The sequence below is a fragment of the Spinacia oleracea genome, chromosome 5 (genome assembly GCF_020520425.1).
Source record: "Spinacia oleracea cultivar Varoflay chromosome 5, BTI_SOV_V1, whole genome shotgun sequence".
NCBI classification, from domain to species: domain Eukaryota; kingdom Viridiplantae; phylum Streptophyta; class Magnoliopsida; order Caryophyllales; family Amaranthaceae; genus Spinacia; species Spinacia oleracea.
The window spans coordinates 72,179,667-72,201,655 of record NC_079491.1 but is presented as its reverse complement, the minus strand read 5'-3'; the positions used below and the strand labels follow the sequence as shown (position 1 = coordinate 72,201,655).

Here is a 21,989-nt window from a genome sequence, read left to right as displayed (position 1 = left end):
GATTAGTTTTTTTTATGGAAATTTTTGTGAAACACCAAGGGTATATTCGGGATTGTTGTGGTTAATGGATGTAGCCGATAGTGGGGTATTTTTTTAATATAGTTAGTGGGAAATGTGTAAGGGGTGGAGAGTGGTAAATGCGGGGTGTGAATTTTTTAATGATTTTTTGTAAGGAGTAGGAGTGTAGGTGGGTTAGTAAGTAAGTGTAAGAAATAATATAATATTGGTAAAAAAATTCATTTATAGAAGCGGTGCAAGTATTAAGGGACGACCCAAAATAAAAGCGGTGCGAATTAAGGGACAGATGGAGTAGGATTTTTTGTTAGAAATGACCTTTTATAAAGGCCATGTTTGGTTAGGAGTTGTTAGTTGTTAGCTGATAGCTGGTTTGACTAGCTGTTAGCTGTTAGTTGTTTGCATTAGCTGATTCGACTAAATGGTTGCATTAGCTGTTTGTGTAAAAGTGTTTGGTGAATTAAATGATAGTTGTTAGCTGTTTAATACGTAAAATGACCATTAAGGACTTGACATACTTTGTTTCTTATGAATATTATACAAATAGTTTATCGTGTTAATATTTTTTTTCTCTTTATATTTTTGTAATAAACATTGACTAGATAAAATAAATTTATTTTTTAAAAAAGAAGATATTCTTAATTTAAAATTTTCAATATATATATATTTTTTAATAGAGAAATATTACTAATGATATTTTAAGCATTATTGCAATATAGTTCAATTGGTTCAAAGTACTAATATAAAATTTATTACAACAAAAAACGAATCTAGTAAATAGGGTGAAATGAAAAAGAAAGTGTGAGTAATGTTTAGGACAAAAATATGTAGGGTAACAAGGTTGATAGTTGTTGTAATTATAGGCAATAGTAGGAAAAAATAGTCATTTTCATCCACTTTCACAAACCTCTAATTGCAAAAAGCTCATATGTTGAGCTTTTTCAAAATTAGCTTTTTCACCCCAAAACACTCTTCCAATCCTCTCCTAACCAAACACTCCCAATTAGCTTTTTCTAAAGGTCAAACCTCTAATTCACCCCAAAAAGCTTTTTTTCCCTCAAACCTCTTCTAACCAAACACCCCCAAAGGTGTTTTTGTTAGAAATTAACTTTTTAAGAAAAGTGGCATTTTGGGACCTTAATCTTTATTATTTTTGTTGACTAGGACCACTTGCCGGATTCTTGGAGTTGACTCATGTTTCACCCCTTGACTTGCCCACGTCGCAGCCGGGAACCGACACGTGGCATCTGGTTGAATTAAAAAAAAATTAAAAATCTTTTTTTTGCCCAAATTCCCTCCAAAAACTAAAAGACCCCTTTGTAAAACCTAAAAAAAATCGTGTTCTTCTCTCTCCTCTGCTTTCTTCGTCGTTCGCCATTAATGTTGGGAAGGTGAAGTATCATCAATTTCGCAATAAGTTCATCGAATTTAACTCCACGTAATCATTTCTCTTTATCTCCCCCGTCATTTCTATCTCCTTTGTCGTTCTCAAGAACTCCAGGCAACCTCTGAATTTCCTACCCGGATTCTCATGTGTCCACAATATTCTTTGTACAACGGAAAACTCACAAGAACAAATTTTCGCTTTATGTTGAGACAAAGACATGCTAAGCCACACAAGCATTGCGAATCAAAAAAGCCCCAATTCGTTTTGATGAAAAAATTAAAAACCCTAATTCTTATGAGGCAAAAATCGAAAAATTTGGGAAGAATTTGAGAGAGAAAAACACCATATCTGATTCGCGTTGGTGTTAATCACAAACCCTGTCACTTAATTGAACCGGAGAAGGTTGTTCGTGTTGCTTCGACTTTTCTCTGTACCTATCAATGCGAAGAAAGCATAGGAGAGAGAAACTAAACGCGGTTTTTTTTTTGGGTTTTTTTAATACAAATGGGTTGTTTGGTTTGGAGGGAATTTGGCAAAAAAAGAAGATTTTTAATTTTATTTTTTTAATTTTACCAGATGCCACGTGTCGGTTCCTGGCTGCCACGTGGGTAAGTTAAGGGTGAAACATGAGTCAACTCCAATAATCCGACAAGTGGTCCTAGTCAACAAAAAAAGATTAAGGTCCCAAAATGCCTCTTTTCTTATAAAAGGTCCTTTCTCACACAAACACCTTTATAAAAAGTCCTTTCTAACAAAAAATCCTAAAAAATAAAATGAAATCTGTTCGGATGAAGAATTGAAAAAACAAATATGGCTCCGTTTTAATGAAACAACAACATAAAGGTGAAAACCACTTTTATTAGTTTTATGTTTTTGGTTTTTCGGAAATACTCCGCTTTCACGTTTTTATCACTTCTCTTGCCTCTCCTCTCTCTCCTCCAGTCCTTTCTTCCATCTCCCAAAAATTTTCTCTCCCATTTTGCTTTGTTGTTTATTGTTACAATCCAGTTACACTCTTCTTCCCTAAGTCCATAGATCTAAGAAATCATCTTTCTCTATCTCTCTTTAAAAGTCTATTTTCATGCCTTCATTAAACTAATTCAAACTTTTTTGAACTTTCATTTCATTTTCATCCTAAACAAATCAACGATCTTTAATGAGTTTTCTGTTTATGGATTTTGATTTGTTTTGTGGCCGATGATATAATTTTAAAACAAAGAACAATTGAAGAATTTTTTGTGTTTGGTGGTGTTTTCAATTTTGAGAACTGAAGTGTGAATTAGCGGTATTGGAGATGAACAAGTTGTCATATCAAGCATATATTGGAGACGAATAGTTGGTTCAATTTTGTCTTTATTTTGTGGTTGTTGATATCATTATTTTAAATCAACAGTTTAGTAAAATTCAGGCTACAGAACAAAGTTGACTAAAAAAGCCATCCGCACAAAAGAGCCTGCAAGCGCTAGAAAATAGCAGCGCACCACAGGCAAGCGCTAGAAATGTTCCAACGCTGGAAATTTCCGGCACCCACTAATTCAGTCCTCGACAACTTTCACGTACTCCTAGCTTAAAATAAAAAATGATTCGTAAAGTAGTTATTAGTCCTCTAATGACACTAATATCCGGCATAACACCGTTCATGCTAAAATAACCTTTGACGTTCACTAAAAGCAAAAGTTTCTAAAAAACAAAGAAAATAGTATATTTTCTAAAATCAGTTAATAAAGTTGGATTCATACTAAATTGCTCGTTGTAATCGCTTAATAATATTCGAGGCAAAGGACGAGTCAAGTCGAGTAAAAAACCCTAACCGAGTCTGTCACCATTTATGTGAGTCTTCCCTTAAGTCCATCATTCGCCTAGTCTAAACCAAAATTATTCCTAAGGGTCTAAACCAAGTTAAGGTCTACCGTTAGAGTCATCATCCATCTAGAATTACCTTCCACAGAGTCTTCACACTCTTAGAGTCCTTCCCCTAGAATCCACTTACACCTAGGATAGTTCCCTCAATCCCCATCTCATAACTTAAAGTCAAACCCGTATAGCCAAAAGTAAAAACACTAAAACGGTCATAAAAAGAGTTTTACAAAGAAATGTGATGCCCATAAACTATCAATCCGTAGGTCTAACCTCAGTCCATCATCCAGAGTCAGTTTTAGCCCAAAACAGTTAGCAGATCAAAAGTTATAGTTGTTGCAGTCCAGCAGTTTCATAAAAATCTGTTTCGGTGTTATGAGTCGAACCCACGTCCAACCTTTGAGTCTGAGTCGTCCGAAATAGCATTCTAACATATTCCAAGTAATTAGTACGTTTGTTATAGATGGCATTCACCATATAAAAGGATTATTAAGTCAGTCTATACCTCAAAATTAATAAATTAACACTCTTAATTTATAAGCGACTATTACATTCTGTTCAAATCCCCTAGATCTTAAAAATATAAACCATTAGAGAACTCTCTCACTTGACTAATAGACACATAATTACTGCCCAAAATACAAGTTTTGCCCTTACCCGATTTGTTATTTTGAAATCTAGAGATGATAATGATGACCCAATTTCTAATCGTCCAGATTTAGAGCAACCTATTTATCACTCAGTCAAGAACAAAAATAAAAGGGCTACCATTAAACTGGCAACCCAATCCTCCAAGTACTCAGTTTGCCACTCAGATTGACCAAGCATATATTCCTTATCATCTGAACTTGCTTGTAGCGGTTAATCCGTCAACATTTAATCAAGAACTAGGTGGTTATATCCAACTTTTCAAAACCAGATCTACTTTCTTTCTGTTTGGTAATTCTTCTATAAGGGTCCTAACTAATTCGAGAATAATTCAAGGAACAGTCGCTAGGAAACATAAACACTAATCATTCAGGAAAGTCTTCAGCAAATCCGCACTCTTTTAACATCCGGTCCAAATAGGGAAAATGCCATTCCACCCAAAAATTGTTGAAACCTAAAGAATCAGTACATGATCTAATTGAGGACAGGGTTTTGACCCTCCTCGTGTAAAGATAAGAAGTTATGAGCACTAAACTCTAATTAAAATTAAACATCTACTTTTATTGTTTAAAACTTAATTGACTTCCCAAAACATTCCTTTGGTACGAAGCAACATTTGGGACGCCTATGGAACACCTATCCTCTGTCGGATTGAACGTTCCACACCAAAACATTCAATCGGTAAACATGACCCTCACTCCTTACTAAACATTCCAACACCAGAATGTTCAGAATGACAAGCTCATAAGAAAATCTCCCCCGGACTGGAAACACGAAGCTGGGAACTAGACTGTTGGCTACACTGAAGACTAAAGATTATCCAAAGCTCGAAGATGCAGACTCAAAGTTCAAAGAAGCTCAGACTTAGAATATAGCACTACAAACTAATTCTATGTCATTCTCCCTTTCAATTCGTTCCTAAAATAGAATAAGAGACTAAATTGCTGTCAAGCGTTCTTATCATGTACTTTTACCCAAAGATCAATAAAGTTTCTCTTTAAAGTACATCCTTGATTGTCTTACCATAACAGTTTTAAAAAGAAATAAAAAAACAAAAAGGAAAATTATTCGATGCACGAAACAAATGGCAAAACTTATTCTGCACTTTACATAAAAGAGTTCCCAATTAGTCACTCACTTGGGCCCAACATAGCCTATTAACTTCAAAAATAAAAGATCATCTTCGGACCAACAAGTTGGGGACTCACTCAGTCCACCTTAACGATTTTTGAAAGATATAATTCACCAAAATTAGAGGCAATTTGCAACCTTTAAAAATGTCCTTTCCTTTGACCAAGAAACAATGAACCACTTTATTGTTAGCCATGTTGAACCTCGTCTGAATGAGCCTTTTTTGTTCAACCCACACTAATCTGAACCTGGGGATGGGAATGCACCATGACAATAAAATGGGCAAGAAGAAGGAACTAATCAAGTGAAAAGGGCTACACATCAAGGACCGTTGAAAAAAAAAGAATCCAAGAATACTGTGAAGTAACCGGTCAAGTCAAAAGTCCTTTAACTAAAACATGAAGAATAAACAATGATGAAGTTCTACCAAGACCAAGCAAGGTTAAGCACTAAGTCTAGTTGTCAATTTAACTAAGGGTACAATGGGGAATGTTTGAGCCTTAACATCTTTTTTTTCCACCCGAAACCTAACCACGTTACAACCCCGGAAAAGCCCTCGTTGAGGTGAAGTAATATACATAAGTATTTCTTAAATCGCAAAAAAGAAGAGAAATCCCCACTCGGGAATACCTGAAAATCGAGCACCAATTACTCGACAGTAAGTAGTTAATCAACTTTGCAAATTAACTAGAAAAACATGAAAATAAACCAAATCCTGTGAAAAACACGCGTACCAACCGCCTGGTGCTAGAATTTACCAGCGGTTCCCATGTAAGCGCTAATAAATTATAGCGCGTGCAAGCTCTGCGCTGGATTTTTCCAACGCCTGTGCTTAAGTGTTCCGAATTTTTCCTACACTTTTACAGAAAACTCCGAACACTTGGGGGGTACATCCTGAAGGAAATAATGCACTTGGTCCAAGTATGCATTCAATGCTAAGTCTAATAACTGCGGTTCAATATTAATTATGCAAGTTAATAAATTAGTTTGATCAAGTGAGCTGAATGCCTAGCTAGAGGCCACTTCAGTTCAAGTGGAATTAATAATATTAATCTACATCTTACTCTTGACTGAAACCGTAGGGTCACACAAATATTACGTGAACGGATCAAGTATTTAAGTGAATTAAATACTCTATTTATGAATATTTGGAATCGACGGATCTCGGTTCCAGTGGGAGCTGAAATTGTCAAAAGGCAAAATATGAATACTCCGGAAATGATGATATTGCCGGAAACGGAAATATGGATCGTAACGGAAATATAAAATATTATCCAAGTCGTAGATGTTGCCGGAAACGGAAACATGGTACGTATCGGAAAATATTATTGCAAATGGAAATATTGTCGGAATCGGAAATATTGCCGGAAACGGAAATATTGCCGGAATCGGAAATATTATCGGAATCGGAAATAAATTCCGGAATCGAAAATAATAAATATTGTTCGAATCGGAAATGAATTCCGGAATCGGAAAACGAATCGAAAGCGCGACGTACGAAATAATTTGTAGATTATTGGAAACCTTGATTAATTGCTGCAAATATTTATGTGATGCATAATATGTTCTACTAACCAGCTATGTGGGCCATTCATTGATAAATGTATGGGTGAATGGTATATTGTAAATGTACTGTTTTGCAGGTTATGGAAAGTGACTAGTATGGCCCAAATAGGATAGAAAATATGGTATGCGAACCATTAATTTGAATGTAAAATTGGTCTAATGCACCAAAGTTTTTAATTTAAATATGGTATGCGTACTATCAAATAGTTGTAATTAGTTTCAATTATGGCATATCCTATTTGAAGAAAATGGCGCCTCCCATGGTGAAATTCAAGACGGAGTTTCCAATCCATTTTCAAGACGGAGTTTGAAGTTGAAGCTTCAAGATGAAGTCGGGCCATACTAGATCACATTCATATCTTATGCATGCTTTATGTTATTTATTGCTTTACATATGTCTTAATTATGCATGAGATTGTGGCTTGATTATGTTGCATGATTAAGGATTTTAGTTCACTTAAAATCTAACCAACATAGTAAGAGTCTTAAGTTCCAAACTTTTTTTAAAAAATTGAGTTAAAAGGTGCCATGCCAAAATAACACTTACTTGGATAACCTTTACATCAATCTTAGTAATAGTTTTCCGCCATAGCGAGGTGTTACTTGATCCCAAAGGGGTAAGGTACACTAGTGGAAAAAGGCTTATTTGCATCCCCGCATTTGCCACGCCATTCTGAACATGCGAAGCAAATAACAAATTTTAGCATAAAATTTAGTCATTTGCATCGCAGATTTATAATTCTGCGTGGCAAATGACTCTAGGAGCACCCTAGAGTCATTTGCCACGCAGAATTATAAATCTGCGACGCAAATTACTCAATTAAGTGCATCGCAGATTTATAATTCTGCGTGGCAAATGACTCTAGGGTGCTCCTGAGTCATTTGCCACGCAGAATTATAAATCTGCGATGCAAATGACTAATTTTTTTTTCCCGAATCATTTAACATGACAGGTCTCTATTTTCTTTAATTTCCTGGCGCCACACTTTCTCAAAACCCAATTTCACCCTAGCTATTTAGTCTTTGCCTCTTTCTTCTTCTTCCCTGGAACTCACCACAACTAGGGCACGACAATTTCTCGAACTCACCCCCACCGGCGAGTCTACCATCGGAGAATTACGTACGGTTGATGACATCAAATACCACCGGAGACCTCAACACAGTCGTCAGAGAACTACAAAATTAGGTTTTGTTCTCATTTCCCTCCTTTTCTCTTTAATTTATTGTTGCGAATTTGTGAATTTCGTGTGCTTTATTCGATTTTTTAATTCAATTTGTAATTTCTTCTACAAGTTAGGTTCTTTTTCCTGAAATTTTCAATTTCAACCATGGAATTCGGTTTTTCCCCTGAATTTCTAAAATTTCAATGGTTTTCCAGTTTTATGTTGAGAGTGTTTTGCCATGTTTGTTGAATACTGTTTTTCTAGAGTTTCTTGGCATGGGTGAGGCACCGATCTACAGACTCAGATTTTGATGTAGACACTGGAAACGTGAGTCCAATAGTCTGAGACGAAGGTCGAGTCCAATAGTCTGGGAACTTAGAGCATTATATCTTTAGGTTTTGGTTGCTTTCTTCTCTCTGGTTGGGTTGTCTACTTTTTTTTAATTGATTGAGTTATCATCTGTTGTGTAAGAATTGATTGAGTTATTAGGCCGTCTTGAGTTCGAACTGTTTGGATAGGAACTGAGATGACAGTTGATGAATCATGAATGATAGTTGTTGTTACTGCATTTCTGGCTAGCTTGTTTTAATTGCTTATGCTTATGCATATGCACATTATGTGTTGGCAGGGCAAAAAGGGTGTGTGGATAAAACTTCCCATTGAACTTGCAAACCTTGTTGAAACTGTGGTCAAGGTACGCCACAAGCAGGGCAACACAAATAAAGGAAATTAGATCGACATCGATAAGTTCTGCATATCTTTTGAGTCTGAAGTCGACAAGATATTAACTTTCCAGTCTACTTTGTGGATTTGTAGCTTTCATTCTGTAATCATCTTATGTTGATTATAGGAAGGCTTTTGGTATCATCATGCAGAGCCAAATTATCTAATGCTGGTTTACTGGATTCCTGAAACTATTAATACACTCCCTGCAAATGCTACACATCGTGTTGGAGTTGGTGCTATTGTCTTAACAGAGAAAAGAGAGGTATGCAGTGTTTTTTCCTTGCCCCTAAGATTCTTCTACATAAAATGATCTATATCTATAATTCTGTACAGCGCATTTTACTGTCCTGCAGATCAGTTTTAATGCCCAACTACAGTGTTCTAATTCTGTATAGCGCATTTGACTGTTTTGCAAATCAGTTTTAATGCCCAACTATAGTGTTCTAATTCTATATAGCGCATTTGACGGTCCTGCGAATTGGTTTTAATGTCTAACTACAGTCACTCATCTTAGTTGTAATCCAGAATTCCAGATAGCTTATTTTCTATGTTTTACTTTGTATTTCTAGTTTAATTGAGCTTGATCAGTCGGTGTTTGTAGATGCTTGTAGTACAGGAAAAGAGTGGCAGACTTCGAGGAACAGGTGTCTGGAATATCCCTATTGGAATCGTGGATGAGGTATATTGCTAATAGACTTTCACTCTCCACTTCCAATTTATTGTTGCCTTGTGCATGTTGTAAGTTTCTATAGGTTATTTTTACCATGTACAGAGAGGATATATGTGCAGCAGCCATCGGAGAAGTTAAGGAAGAGACAGGAGTAAGTGGTCTCTTGATATCATATACAAAGTATTTTTCCACTATGGAAGGAGACTCCAATTTTTGCTAATTTAATTCTGCCGCTTTAGGTTGACGCAGAATTTGTCGAGGTAGTAGCTTTCAGGTATGCCCAATATATTATGCTTAATTGGATAGGAGCTCCATTGATATTTGGCTGCTTTTGACTTTCTACTTGCTTATCCTTGTTACTTTGGGGATTGTTCACTATCAATGTCATCCACAAGGCTGAGCCGTCTTATGCAGGTCATCCATATCCGCGGGAGTTCTGAATGCTGGCACTTCTATCCATCGGGAAGCCTTGTCTAGCATTTCTTCTCGACTGCAAACGTGTAATAAGTTTGAAAACATTCCTTAGGTTCTTTAGTTCAAAGTTAGGTTCGAAAACGTCATATTTGCCTAAAAATGTCCTAGAACGACCCAATTACCCTTAAATGTGAATCATGGTAATAGTCAAGATCTTACTAAGGTATGTTCTCATAAACTACGTACTTTAATTTATATAATAAATTGAAGTACACAAAACTATTATATTGATCGATCGTTGATAAATTGAATTATTTACACTTTTTTAGGATTTTTCAAGAACATTGCCTTATTCACCGGAGGAGATTAATGAGGTGAAAGATTTTTGGGCAGATTACTTCATGAACAATGTCGACTTTTAGCTTAATTTGTAATATGAACTCGATCTCTAGCTAGATAACTTTGTTGTAGTAATTTTATGTTTGTTGTAACATGTTGGTTGATCTATGACGAATTTAATTGCCTTTTATTGGGAACGTAAATTACGTTGTAAACTATTGTGACAGGTATTATTTATAAATGTATTCCCGGTATTGGGAAGCGTCTACTTTCAAAGACGATCATGTCGGAATTTCCAATAAAATATTAAAAAACCAATTTTTTAAAAAAACAAAAAATAAGTCATTTGCCACGCACGTTAGCTTAATGTGCGAGGCAAATGACTTAATTTTTTGGCGCTCAAATTGTCATTTGCGTCGCACATTAAGCTATTGTGCGTGGCAAATGACTTTTTTTTTTTGGCGCCTGAAAGTCATTTGCCACGCACTTTAAGCTAATGTGCGTGGCAAATGACTTTTCAACATGGTGCCTGAAAAGTCATTTGCCACGCACATTTGCTTAATGTGCGACGCAAATAAGGGTCATTTGCATCGCACAAAAGTGCGATGCAAATGACTTTTAGTCATTTGCATCGAGATCTTTTGCCACGCACAATGTGCGATGCAAATGTGCTTAAAAGTGCGATGCAAATGACCCTTTTTCCACTAGTGGTACAAAAATAATTGTGAGTACCTGTTTGTTTTGGTGAAACTCAACGATATAAGTAAGCTAGGAGTCCTTTTATGTCGTGGAAAATGAGATAGGTTTACCTAATAAGTTCTTAGATGTACCTATCAACCAAGAGTAGTTTCTAGTCTAAATACATAATGTGTTTAATTCTTCAATGATTTAAGGATCTTGGATTCATTTTATTCACACCTGCCGGAACACATAACTTGAATAAAATGCTTAATAAATATTGAATTATGCATGAATGCTTGAATTTAAGTTTATTAAGAGAAACTGTGAATGGTTATTTATTTGTTTATTCTTTTCAATTGTAGTTTTAACTATGGCAAACAACAATTCATTCAACATCCGATCAATTCTCGAAAAGGAGAAGTTGAACGGGAAAAACTGTAATACCTCGTATTTTTTTAATATTTATAAGTATATTTTATTATATTTATAAAGTATTTTACGATTTATTATCATTTAAATAATATTTAAATGCATTACATTTAATGTATTTTAATTAATCAGAATATTTATTATTTTAATTAATTACGAAACGAATTTAATTCTTTAGTCGGGAAATTAAATGAGTTGCAAATGATTCTAAAGGCTTCGGGTTTTAAATGAAAAGTCCAATTCGTTTTACTAAACGTGCCCAATCAAAAGTATTTAATTCAAGTCCTAAGCTAGCCCAATCATTTAATTCCCTAAGCCCAATTCTAATTTCCTAAGCCTAGCCCATTAACAATAAGGAGCCTATAAATAGGACTCCTCATCATTAATTGACCCCCTATTTTGTCATAAACCCTTTTCTCTCTTTCTTGCCCAACACTCCTCTTTCTCTCTCCTCTTTGGTCCGGTTCACCCGCACGCACAGCACGAGCACTGTCGTGCCTCGTGTGCTACTCGTGCCCTTGCTGCTCGCCCCACGTTCTCGCCCACTCTCTTGCCCGAGTCCAGCCAGCGCGCCCCTTGCGCGCCCCTTGCGCTGCTGCTGTGCCGTTGTTGTTGTTGTTGTGTGCGTTGCTTGCGCCAGCCACACCCGCACTCCCTCTCTCGCCCCTCGCGCGCCAGCGCCCGCACTCCCTCGCTCGCTCTCTCGCGCCAGCGCGCGCTGTGCCCTGCTCTCTCGCCCCTCCTCTCGCGCGTGCCCCCCAGCGTGCCGTGTGCCCTGTCCCGCGCGCAAGCCCTGCTGCGCCCTTCGCCCCTGCGCGCACACACGCGTGCATGTGTGTGTGTTGTTCGTGCTCGTAATTCAATTCCTTTTCGCCCAATCACTCTAATTCGTGGTTGTTCCGTGCTATAGGCCGGATTGGTATAATTCTCTTCTTCCTTACCTATTCTATTTAAATTCCGTATTTTAAATTATTATATTAATATTGTTTTGAGTAATTAAAATGCTGGGAACCGGTTATGAATACCGTGGTTTGAGGATTTGCGTGTTGTGATTCATTAGGTTTGTTTTAATTATTAAAGGATGAATTTTCAGATTTGTTTATTCAATAAAGCATTGATTTTTATGATAATAAACTAGTGTTATTGGGATTTTCAAGTTAGGGTTTTAACCTAGACCTAATGAGTCAATTGATTAGCATAATTAGGTGATGATTTTAATTATGATAATCAATTATATTTTCAGATTTGAATAAAGGTTCAAAGTGTCGATTTTTATTGATTTTAAAGGCGGAAAAAACATGTTTTCGTACTAGGGATTGATTTTGCAAATTGAGACGTTTTGATTATTGAAAAACGATTGAATTCTAAAGTTTAAAGGAGGTTTTAAATTTTATAAAGTTGCTGAAAATTTAATGAACATGGAAATAATTTAAAGTTTCATTATTTTGATGATAGGAGGTGATTTCTAGTTGAGTGCTCGTTATTGCAAAGTGGCCCCTACGCTTAGGTATTCAAGGTACGTACAAGTCTAGGGCGACCACACCTTTTTGTCAACGACATTACATGATTGTTGATGACGTGAATTACATTATGTGGAATCATGTTATTTTGGTGAACGAGCATGTGATTTGTGATGTTGGATTTCTTGGATTAATTGTTGAACAAGCATGTTGGAATTATTATGAGTATGGATTTCATTGTCAATCATGTTGTTCAATATTTATGCATGTATGATTTATTTCACATGCAAGGGATGGATTATTTATTTGTATGCTATTGTACGGGATGTCTAGCATACTTTGAGCCAATTATTCGTACCTCGTTGTACTATTTATTTTACCACATGTGAAGGGTTAGCTCACGTAAGCCACCGCACATGTAGGGTTCAGTTGGGAATGTAATGTATGAAATGAATTAGGATTTGTCGTGCAAGGGCACAACCCTTATGTTAATATGCATGATGTGGAGTCTCACTTTGGTGAGAAGGAACATGGTAGTAATATCACAAGTGTCTTTCTTGGTTGATCACAAGTCCTAATGTTTGTCGAGTCTTGAATTCACCTTTAATAAAATATTAATAAACGTAAAGTGCAACCAGAACAAGCTTCAAAACTCTTGGAACGTATATACCTTGAGTATGAACAATGGGGGGAGTCTTGCCGGAAAGCTCGTACTCCTACAAATGATACAAGACGTTGTTTCATTTAAATTATGCGCAGGAATTCCGTCGGTATGGCCCGACACTCGGTATGGCCCGATTTTATTATTATATTTGGTGTATGGTTGGCTCCCATCACCTTTTCCCCTTTGTGGATATTCTTTTGGCCCGTTCGAAGCTTATTCTAATTAAATTGTGAGTCAAGAGTCGAGTCAAGAGTCGAGTCTTGTATTCATGATTGATTGTTAATTATTATATGGCTTTTTGCATGTTGATTAGCACTTAGTGAGTGATGCATGTTTTAGTTTCATTCACCCTATGCTTGTAAGTACTCAGCTTTTGCTGACTACGTGCTTTGTGTGTTCTGGTCATGGCCTTTGCCTTAATGACCCTATGACGATCTATCATTTGCACTTGCATTGATGGGGAGTAGAATAAAATAGCAGGTTGGTAGATCGGAATCATGTGGCTTGGGATGTTCGAGAGAGTTGCATGTTTTCGTACTTTGAACTATTTAACTTTACTTTAATTATGTTTGAAACGTTTGAATTATTTATACTTTGGGTTTTGGGCCATTATGGTTCCAAATTGTAGGAGGCCTTAGTATTTCATTAATTATGTTTTTAAAAGTTAGTTAACATTTAATTCCGCTGCCTAATTCTGGTAATAGCCTTAACCGTTATCACGGTGGCGGTAATACTTTAGTAATTCCTTCATTTTAAGTTGGAAAATGGTTTTATAAAAGCAAGGAATTATTAGGTGTTACAAAAACTTCCTTGACTGGCAAAGGAACTTGCAAATAGTTCTTATGAAGGAAGAAAAGGAGTATGTCCTGGAAGAGGCGATGCCAAAGCCGCTGGTGACGGGGTCACTCAGGCAGCCCTCAATCGTTGGATTGATGCCAACAAGGATGTAAAATGTCTAATGCTTGCAACCATGAGTGCAGATCTACAGAAAATGTTCATCAACTCAGATGTTTTCACGATCATCAGTGAGTTAAAGAACATGTTCCCAGATCTGGCCCGAGTTGAAAGATTCGAGACTCATAGACAAATTCTTGACACCAAGCTCAAGAAGGGCGAGCCCGTAAGTCCACATGTTCTCAAAATGATTGGACTCATTGAGAATATGAGTCGGCTGGATCAGCAGTTCTCTTAGGAAATGGTTGTAGACACCATCCTCCATTCTCTTCATAGCGAGTATGCTCAGTTCAAGCTGAACTACAGTATGAATAGTCTGGGCAAAATTCTCACTGAGCTTCACGGTATGCTGAACACCGCAGAAAAGACGATCAAAAGTGATAAGCAAGATGTGCTTATGGTGCGTGGGGGCAAGTTCAAGAAATTTGGTAAGAAGAGGAATGCTAACAGAGGTGGCAAGAAGGCCAGCCCAACTAAGCAAGCTGGCAACACCAAGTCTGAAAAGAAGAAGGTGAGCTAACCCACTTCTGAATCTGAATGCTTCTACTACAAGAAGAAGGGGCATTGGAAGAGAGATTGCTTGAAGCTTAAGGAAGATCAAAAGAATGGAACAGTCGTTCCATCTTCAGGTATTTTCGTTATAGACTGTATACTTGCAAATTCAACTTCTTGGGTATTAGATACAGGTTGTGGCTCACACTTATGTTCCAATTCACAGGGACTAAGAAGAAGTAGAAGATTAAGCAAGGGTGAAGTCGACCTACGAGTGGGAAATGGAGCAAGGATTGCTGGATTAGCTGTAGGAACTTATTATTTGTCGTTGCCCTTTGGGCTAGTTTTGGAATTGGAAGAGTGTTTCCATGTTCCAAGTCTTACTAAAAACATCATTTATTTTTCTTGCTTAGATGCTAAGGGATTTACCTTTTTAATAAAAGACAATAGTTGCTCGTTTTATTTTAAAGAGATGTTTTATGGATCTGCTAGATTAGTCAATGGACTTTATTTACTAGATCACGACAAACAAGTTTATAACATAAATACCAAAAAGGCCAAAAAAAATGATTCAGATCTCACCTATCTATGGCATTGTCGATTAGGCCATATTAACATGAAGCGCATAGAAAGTCTTCAAAAGAAAGGAATTCTAGAACCATTTGACTTAGAGGATTATGGTAAGTGCGAATCATGCTTACTTGGCAAAATGACAAAGCAACCTTTCTCTAAAGTTGGAGAAAGAGAAACTAAACTATTGGGTTTAATCCATACAGATGTATGTGGACCAATTAGTACAAATGCTAGAGGTGGTTTCAGCTACTTTATCACTTTCACTGATGACTTCAGTAGATATGGTTATGTCTACCTAATGAAGCATAAGTCTGAATCCTTTGACAAATTCAAGGAATTTCAGAGTGAAGTAGAAAATCAGTTAGGCAAGAAGATTAAGGCACCGCGGTCTTATAGAGGCGGTGAATATCTGAGCTATGAATTTGATGACCATCTGAAAGAATGTGGAATTCTATCAGAATTGACTCCTCCCGGAACACGTCAATGGAACAGTGTGTCAGAACGGAGAAACAGAACCTTGCTAGACATGGTTAGATCAATGATGGGTCAGGCCGAACTTCCAATAGAATTTTGGGGACATGCACTAAACACAGCTGCACTCACACTAAATAGAGCTCCGTCTAAAGCTGTCGAAAAGACTCCATATGAGTTATGGTTTGGAAAGCCTCCAAATGTGTCTTTTCTTAAGATTTGGGGTTGTGAAGTATACGTCAAACGATTAATTTCAGACAAACTTCAACCGAAATCAGACAAATGTATCCTTGTGGGCTATCCAAAGGAAACAAAGGGGTATTACTTCTACAATACATCTGAGAACAAGGTGTTTGTTGCTCGAGATGGTATCTTTTTGGAAAGAGATCACATTTCCAAAATGACAAGTGGGAGAAAAGTAGACCTCGAAGAAATTCGAGTCGAACAACAAACTCTAGAGAAGCTCAAGATGACGTTCAGGTTGAAACTCAGAGATCTTTAGAAGTATCTGGTGAGAATCAAGAACCAACTAGAAATGTAACCCCGCGTAGATCTCAAAGATATAGGTCTCAACCGGAAAGATACTTAGGTATTTTGACGAACGAGAGCCATGAAGTTCTATTGCTGGAAAGCGATGAACCTGCGACTTACAAACAAGCTATGACGAGCCCTAGCTCCAAGCAATGGCAAGAAGCCATGCAATCTGAATTAGACTCCATGTCTGAAAACCAAGTTTGGGATTTGGTCTATTTGCCAGATGGCTACCAAGCCATAGGAAGAAAATGGGTTTTCAAACTGAAAAAGGACAAGGATGGGAAACTAGAAGTTTTCAAAGCTAGATTGGTTTCAAAAGGTTACAGGCAAGTCCACGGTGTGGATTACGATGAAACCTTTTCACCAGTTGCAATGCTAAAGTCTATTCGGATAATGTTAGCAATCGCTGCATATTACGATTACGAAATATGGCAGATGGATGTCAAAACCGCTTTCTTAAACGGCGTTTTAACAGAAACTGTGTTTATGACACTACTACAAAAGTTGGATTAAGAAACGCAAGATATATAACGGTTAAGTTACAAAAGCGTTTTCCTCAAGTATATAGTACGCTTTTCTTAGTTCACTATTTTATGAGAAAAGGAATACAAAGCGCCTATCCTGTTACCTGTTTTTTGTGATGTTCTCACAATAAGAAATTATATTTGTTTATTTCAACAAATATAATTTCTACAATACGCATCGGTTTTCTAATACAACTGCTTTATATCTTTTATTAAAATAAATAAATAAATAAATAATATACCAGAGTTATTAATGATTTAATGGCAGCGTGTTTCTTTCCATTTCCCTCAAATGAAAACCTAACTCCATAGTCCAAATCCTCACACTATACTACTCCCGCAGCCAAACTACTAAACCGCCTCCAAATATGATATTTTCTCTAATATCTCATTCTTCTATGGCTCTCTAATTGATCTATACACTGTTATTTCTACACCCAAATAAGGAGTATTTAACTAAAAGATCCCATAGATTAAAAATGGAGGAAACAAGGTCAGGTAACACTAGAAAGAGGAATACAGCGTGGGTAGAAATCGAAAGCTCAATGCAATTGCAATTGCAATTTCAATTGAAGAAGAAGATGATTATGCAGAAGAAGAATCTAGAAAAAAGAATATTTGTACGAGTAGTAGAATCATAGAATTAGGAAATGGAAGCCAAGTGGTATATTATCCAAGCATCTTAGATTATAACGAAGCATGGTAATTATTTGATTACCTCAACAATCAAATTACATGTACTCGCCCAACAATCCGAATTTTTGGTCACTCGTGCGTCCAGGTAATACATCTTTTACGGATATTCTCATAGTTATTACTTATATCAAGTTATAAATTGATAATGAATTCATGATTGTTTATTTTGATATGAAATCTTAAATATTTCACTTGATTTGTGTTTGATTTGTCTTCAATTTGTATAGACTATTACACACTTTTCTAATTCCTTTGTTTATTTTGTTGCAGATCAATGCATTTTTCTTTTCTTTTTTGGAGGTGAAGAATTGCAGTTCTAGGCTTGTAAACGGTGAACTAGCGAGATGATTTGGTCTTTTCCGACCTTTTTTTTGTTTTATGTAATTTATTTACAATGTTATGTGTATTCCATATATTCTAATTTTAGTAATGGAAAGATCTTGTTATTCGTGTTTTGTAAAGTTAAAGTTGATTTGTGTTAATATATGGATCTTGTTTATGTTGTGATTGTTAGGGCTACGAAGAAACAACAAATCCCATAATTGAATAATTCTCATAGCGTTCCAATAAACATATTGCCAAAATGAGGCTGAAATAGTAATGTTACGTAATTAAAAAAAAGGGGTATAGAGAACGGTTGTCTATGGCAATTGTTCTGTATCTTAATGTGGACGAGGACGTATATAGGACCGTTGTCTATGAAAACAGTTATATATTGTTAGGTGTATGTAACAGTTAAATATGATAACCGCTCTATATTCTTTCTCCATTTATTGAATTTAGGGAGGGTATATAGAGCGCATTTCTCAAACCAACGTAATGTATGATCACGCATATAAAGCACCTCTTCCAACCGCTTTAAAAACTTTATAAAGTGTTGAGCAGAAAAGCGCTTCTAAGGCGCTTTATATAGTCTATTTTAACAGTTCTATATTCCCATTTTTGTAGTAGTGTGACACAACCTGAGGGTTTTGGGGATCCAAAGAATGCTAAAAAGGTATGCAAGATTAAGAAATCCATTTACGGATTGAAGCAAGCATCAAGGATCTGGAACATACGTTTTGATGAAGCAGTCAGTGACTTTGGCTTCGTCAAGAACGCAGACGAATCTTGTGTATACAAGAAGGTCAGTGGGAGAAAAAAAAATGCTTTTTTAGTATTATATGTCGACGACATATTACTTATCGCAAATAACATTCCTATGTTGAAATCTATCAAGATTTGACTTGGGAAATGTTTTTCGATGAAGGATCTAGGAGAAGCACAGTACATACTAGGCATCAAGATTTACAGAGATAGATCTAAAAGGATGATTGGACTTAGTCAAAGAACTTATATCAATAAGGTGCTTGAAAGGTTCACTATGGAAGACTCCAAGAGAGGCTACCTACCCGTGTCTCATGGAATGAGTCTAAGAAAGACTCAGTGCCAAAAAACATTGGATGAGCGTAGACGAATGAGTGGGATTCCATATGCATCATTGATTAGTTCAATAATGTATGCTATGATATGTACACGCCCGGATGTTGCGTACGCACTCAGTGCTACGAGCAGATACCAGTCATGAAGGAAATAATGCCCTTGGTCCAAGTATGCATTCAATGATAAGTCTAATAAATGCGGTTCAGTATTAATTAACAAGTTAATAATTCAGTGAGATCAAGTGAGCTGAATGCCTAGCTAGAGGCCGCTTCAGTTCAAGTGGAATTAATGATATTAATCCACAGCTTACTCTTGACTGAACCCGCAGGGTCACACAAATAGTACGTAAACGGATCAAGTATTTAATGGCATTAAATACTCTATCTATGGATATTCGGAATCGACGGATCTTGGTTTCAGTGGGAGCTGAGATCGTCACAAGCAAGTGAATACTCCGGAAACGATGATATTGCCGGAAACGGAAATATGGATCGTATCGGAAATATAAATATTATCCAAGTCGTAGATGTTGCCGGAAACGGAAACATAGTACGTATCGGAACATATTGTTGGAAATGGAAATATTGCCGGAATCGGAAATATTGCCGGAAACGGAAATATTGTCAGAATAGGAAATATTATCGGAATCGGAAAATAGTTCCGGAAACGGAAATATTAAATATTTGTTCGAAACGGAAATTAATTCCGGAATCGGAAATATTAAATATTGTTCGTATCGGAAAAGATTTCCGGAACCGGGAATTTAATCGGAAGCGTATCGTACGAATAAGCATCGGACGAGGCCTGCCGGACGAAGGCCCAGCACGAAGTCAGGCCATCGCCCAGCAAGCAAGACGCGCGCCAACGCCCAGCCCAAGGCAGCGCCAGGCCCACCGCAAGGCAGGCCCAGCGCGCCAAGGCGAGGCTGCGTAGCGTGGGCTGCGTGGGCCGAGCGCACGCGTGCGGGCGCCCTCGTGGCTCCGTGCGTGTGTGTGTTTGTGTCCATGCACAATTCCTAAATCTATTAGGATTTGGTGTATGATTAAATTCCTATTCCTAAAAGGATTATTTAATTAATTAGAGTCCTTGTAGGATTCTAAGTTTAATTAAATCGTATCCTACTAGGATTCCAATTCCCTTTCCAAACCTCTATAAATAAAGGCCTAGGGTCATAATTTATGCACATGGGATTGAAGTATTCTAAGGGTAAGTTTTGAAAGAAAAATAAGCCAAACACTTGCAAACACTTAACCGAATTTCCTAGTAACCTTAAGGGCGATTCTAGTTGGTCTAACTTGAGGCGGATCCGGACGTACTGTGGACTATCTACGGAGGGACGACATTTGGAGTCCTAAAGACTTGTTCTTGTTCGGTTCGGGCGCAGCTAGGGAGGGCACGCTACAAAGTGTATGCTCCTAAATTATGCTAAATGATTATGTGTAAATAATATGTTTCCTGGCATTAAGGTTTTTCCGCATGATTTATGTTTTGTCATATGTATCATAACCTATCAAGTCAGACCCAGGAGAGGCACATTGGCCTACTGCCAAGAATATTCTGAAGTATCTGAAAGAGCACAAAGATGATTTCCTGGTCTATGGTGGAGATGATTAATTAATTGTTAAAGGCTATACAGACGCAAGTTTCCAAACCGATAAGGATGATTTCAGATCACAGTCTGGGTTTGTCTTCTGCCTCAACGGAGGTGCAGTAAGCTAGAAAAGTGCTAAACAGAGAACCATTGCGGATTCTACAACTGAAGCGGAGTACATTGCTGCACATGAAGCAGCAAAGGAAGCTATTTGTCTAAGGAAGTTCATAGGTGAACTTGGTGTAGTCCCCTCCATTAAAGGACCAATAGCTCTATATTGTGACAATAACGGAGCTATTGCATAGGCAAAGGAGCCTAGACACCATCAGAGATTCAAGCATGTACTTCGTAGATTTCACCTTCTACAAGGGTTCGATGAAAGTAAAGAAGTCGAGATAAGCAAGATAGGAACTGACGACAATATCTCAGATCCATTAACTAAACCTCTGCCGCAAGCGAAGCACAACTCGTACACTGCAGCTATGGGAATCAAGCATGTTGGAGAATGGCTTTGATGTCCTTAATTGATGTTTTAAAGTTTTAGAGTTTAATACTTTGTAAAACATTTTGGTTAACCATTCATATAAATGAATAGAATTCATTTTTCCATTTAATTTGTGGTTTATTAAACAATGAGTCCTTTAAATTTGATTATATATTCAAGATAGACTGTCAAGACTAATCCTGTGACTAAGAAATGTCTATCAAGTGAACTTAAATGTCAAACGTTGAAAATGGTCCCTGGTCGAAAGTTTTCTATAAAGGTGGACGCATCGAAAACGCTAGACGACTAGAATGCAAGATGACTAGTAGTTCTGTTTCTTGAAATATGTGGACATGGAAATGTCGTAATCATTTGCGTAGATATTTACTTTGAGAAGACTAGTATTGGACATACCTATGAAACTTTATTGTAAGAGATGAAAATCTGTTATAAGTAGATTTCATTACATTATTAGACACTAATCCTCAATACCTGAGTGATTTGAGATTACTTGTTTGAGAACTGGTTACTTTGACGTTGTCAACCGCCGCACCGTAAAAGGAGACTATAACGGCAACTCTCAGGTAATCACCTATCAATCGAAGTCTAACCTCAAGATCACAAGATTGAGATTGTCGTCCCATAAATCGTGATGAGATGCTGAAAGTTGTACAAGGCCACTCGGAGAGCTAGAAACTGAAAAATGCATGGCCGTGCTCAGATGAATCATAGGCTATGATTATCTGTTTATTTGATCAGTTGAACTCTGAAAGCGAGAAATACCTCTGGACATAATAAGGATGACTACTCTTACCTTATGTTCATGAGCAAGCATCAAGCGACAAAGGAATTAGGCAATGCACACTTGTCCCTAAGGACAAGTGGGAGACTAAAGGAAATAATGCCCTTGGTCCAAGTATGCATTCAATGCTAAGTCTAATAAATGCGGTTCAGTATTAATTAATTATGAAAATTAATAATTCATTGAGATTAAGTGAGCTAAATGCCTAGCTAGAGGCCGCTTCAGTTCAAGTGGAATTAATAATATTAATCCACAGCTTACTCTTGACTAAACCCGTAGGTCACACAAATAGTACG

At 37.0% G+C, this 21,989-nt stretch overlaps 1 protein-coding gene and 1 long non-coding RNA gene across 2 annotated transcripts; both read left to right on the top strand.

The window, feature by feature from the left end:
* Positions 1-64: 64 nt before the first annotated feature.
* Positions 65-9,642, top strand: LOC130461600 (nudix hydrolase 2-like). Its single transcript, XM_056829753.1, has 7 exons — positions 65-85; positions 8,032-8,094; positions 8,396-8,461; positions 8,618-8,755; positions 9,095-9,173; positions 9,265-9,314; positions 9,403-9,642. Exons 1-7 carry the CDS (start codon positions 65-67, stop codon positions 9,496-9,498), a joined length of 513 nt encoding a protein of 170 aa, XP_056685731.1. The 3' UTR covers positions 9,499-9,642.
* Positions 9,643-16,975: 7,333 nt separating this feature from the next.
* Positions 16,976-17,842, top strand: LOC110792366 (uncharacterized). The gene is made up of 2 exons (XR_002534383.2): positions 16,976-17,479; positions 17,665-17,842. It is a non-coding gene; the product is annotated as an uncharacterized lncRNA (long non-coding RNA).
* Positions 17,843-21,989: the final 4,147 nt, after the last annotated feature.

Coding starts and splice junctions, on each gene's coding strand:
- LOC130461600 (XM_056829753.1), top strand. CDS start 65: ATGGATGTAGCCGATAGTGGG. Junction 8,095..8,395: donor TTGATGTAGACACTGGAAAC/GTGAGTCCAATA, acceptor ATGTGTTGGCAG/GGCAAAAAGGGTGTGTGGAT. Junction 8,756..9,094: donor TCTTAACAGAGAAAAGAGAG/GTATGCAGTGTT, acceptor CGGTGTTTGTAG/ATGCTTGTAGTACAGGAAAA.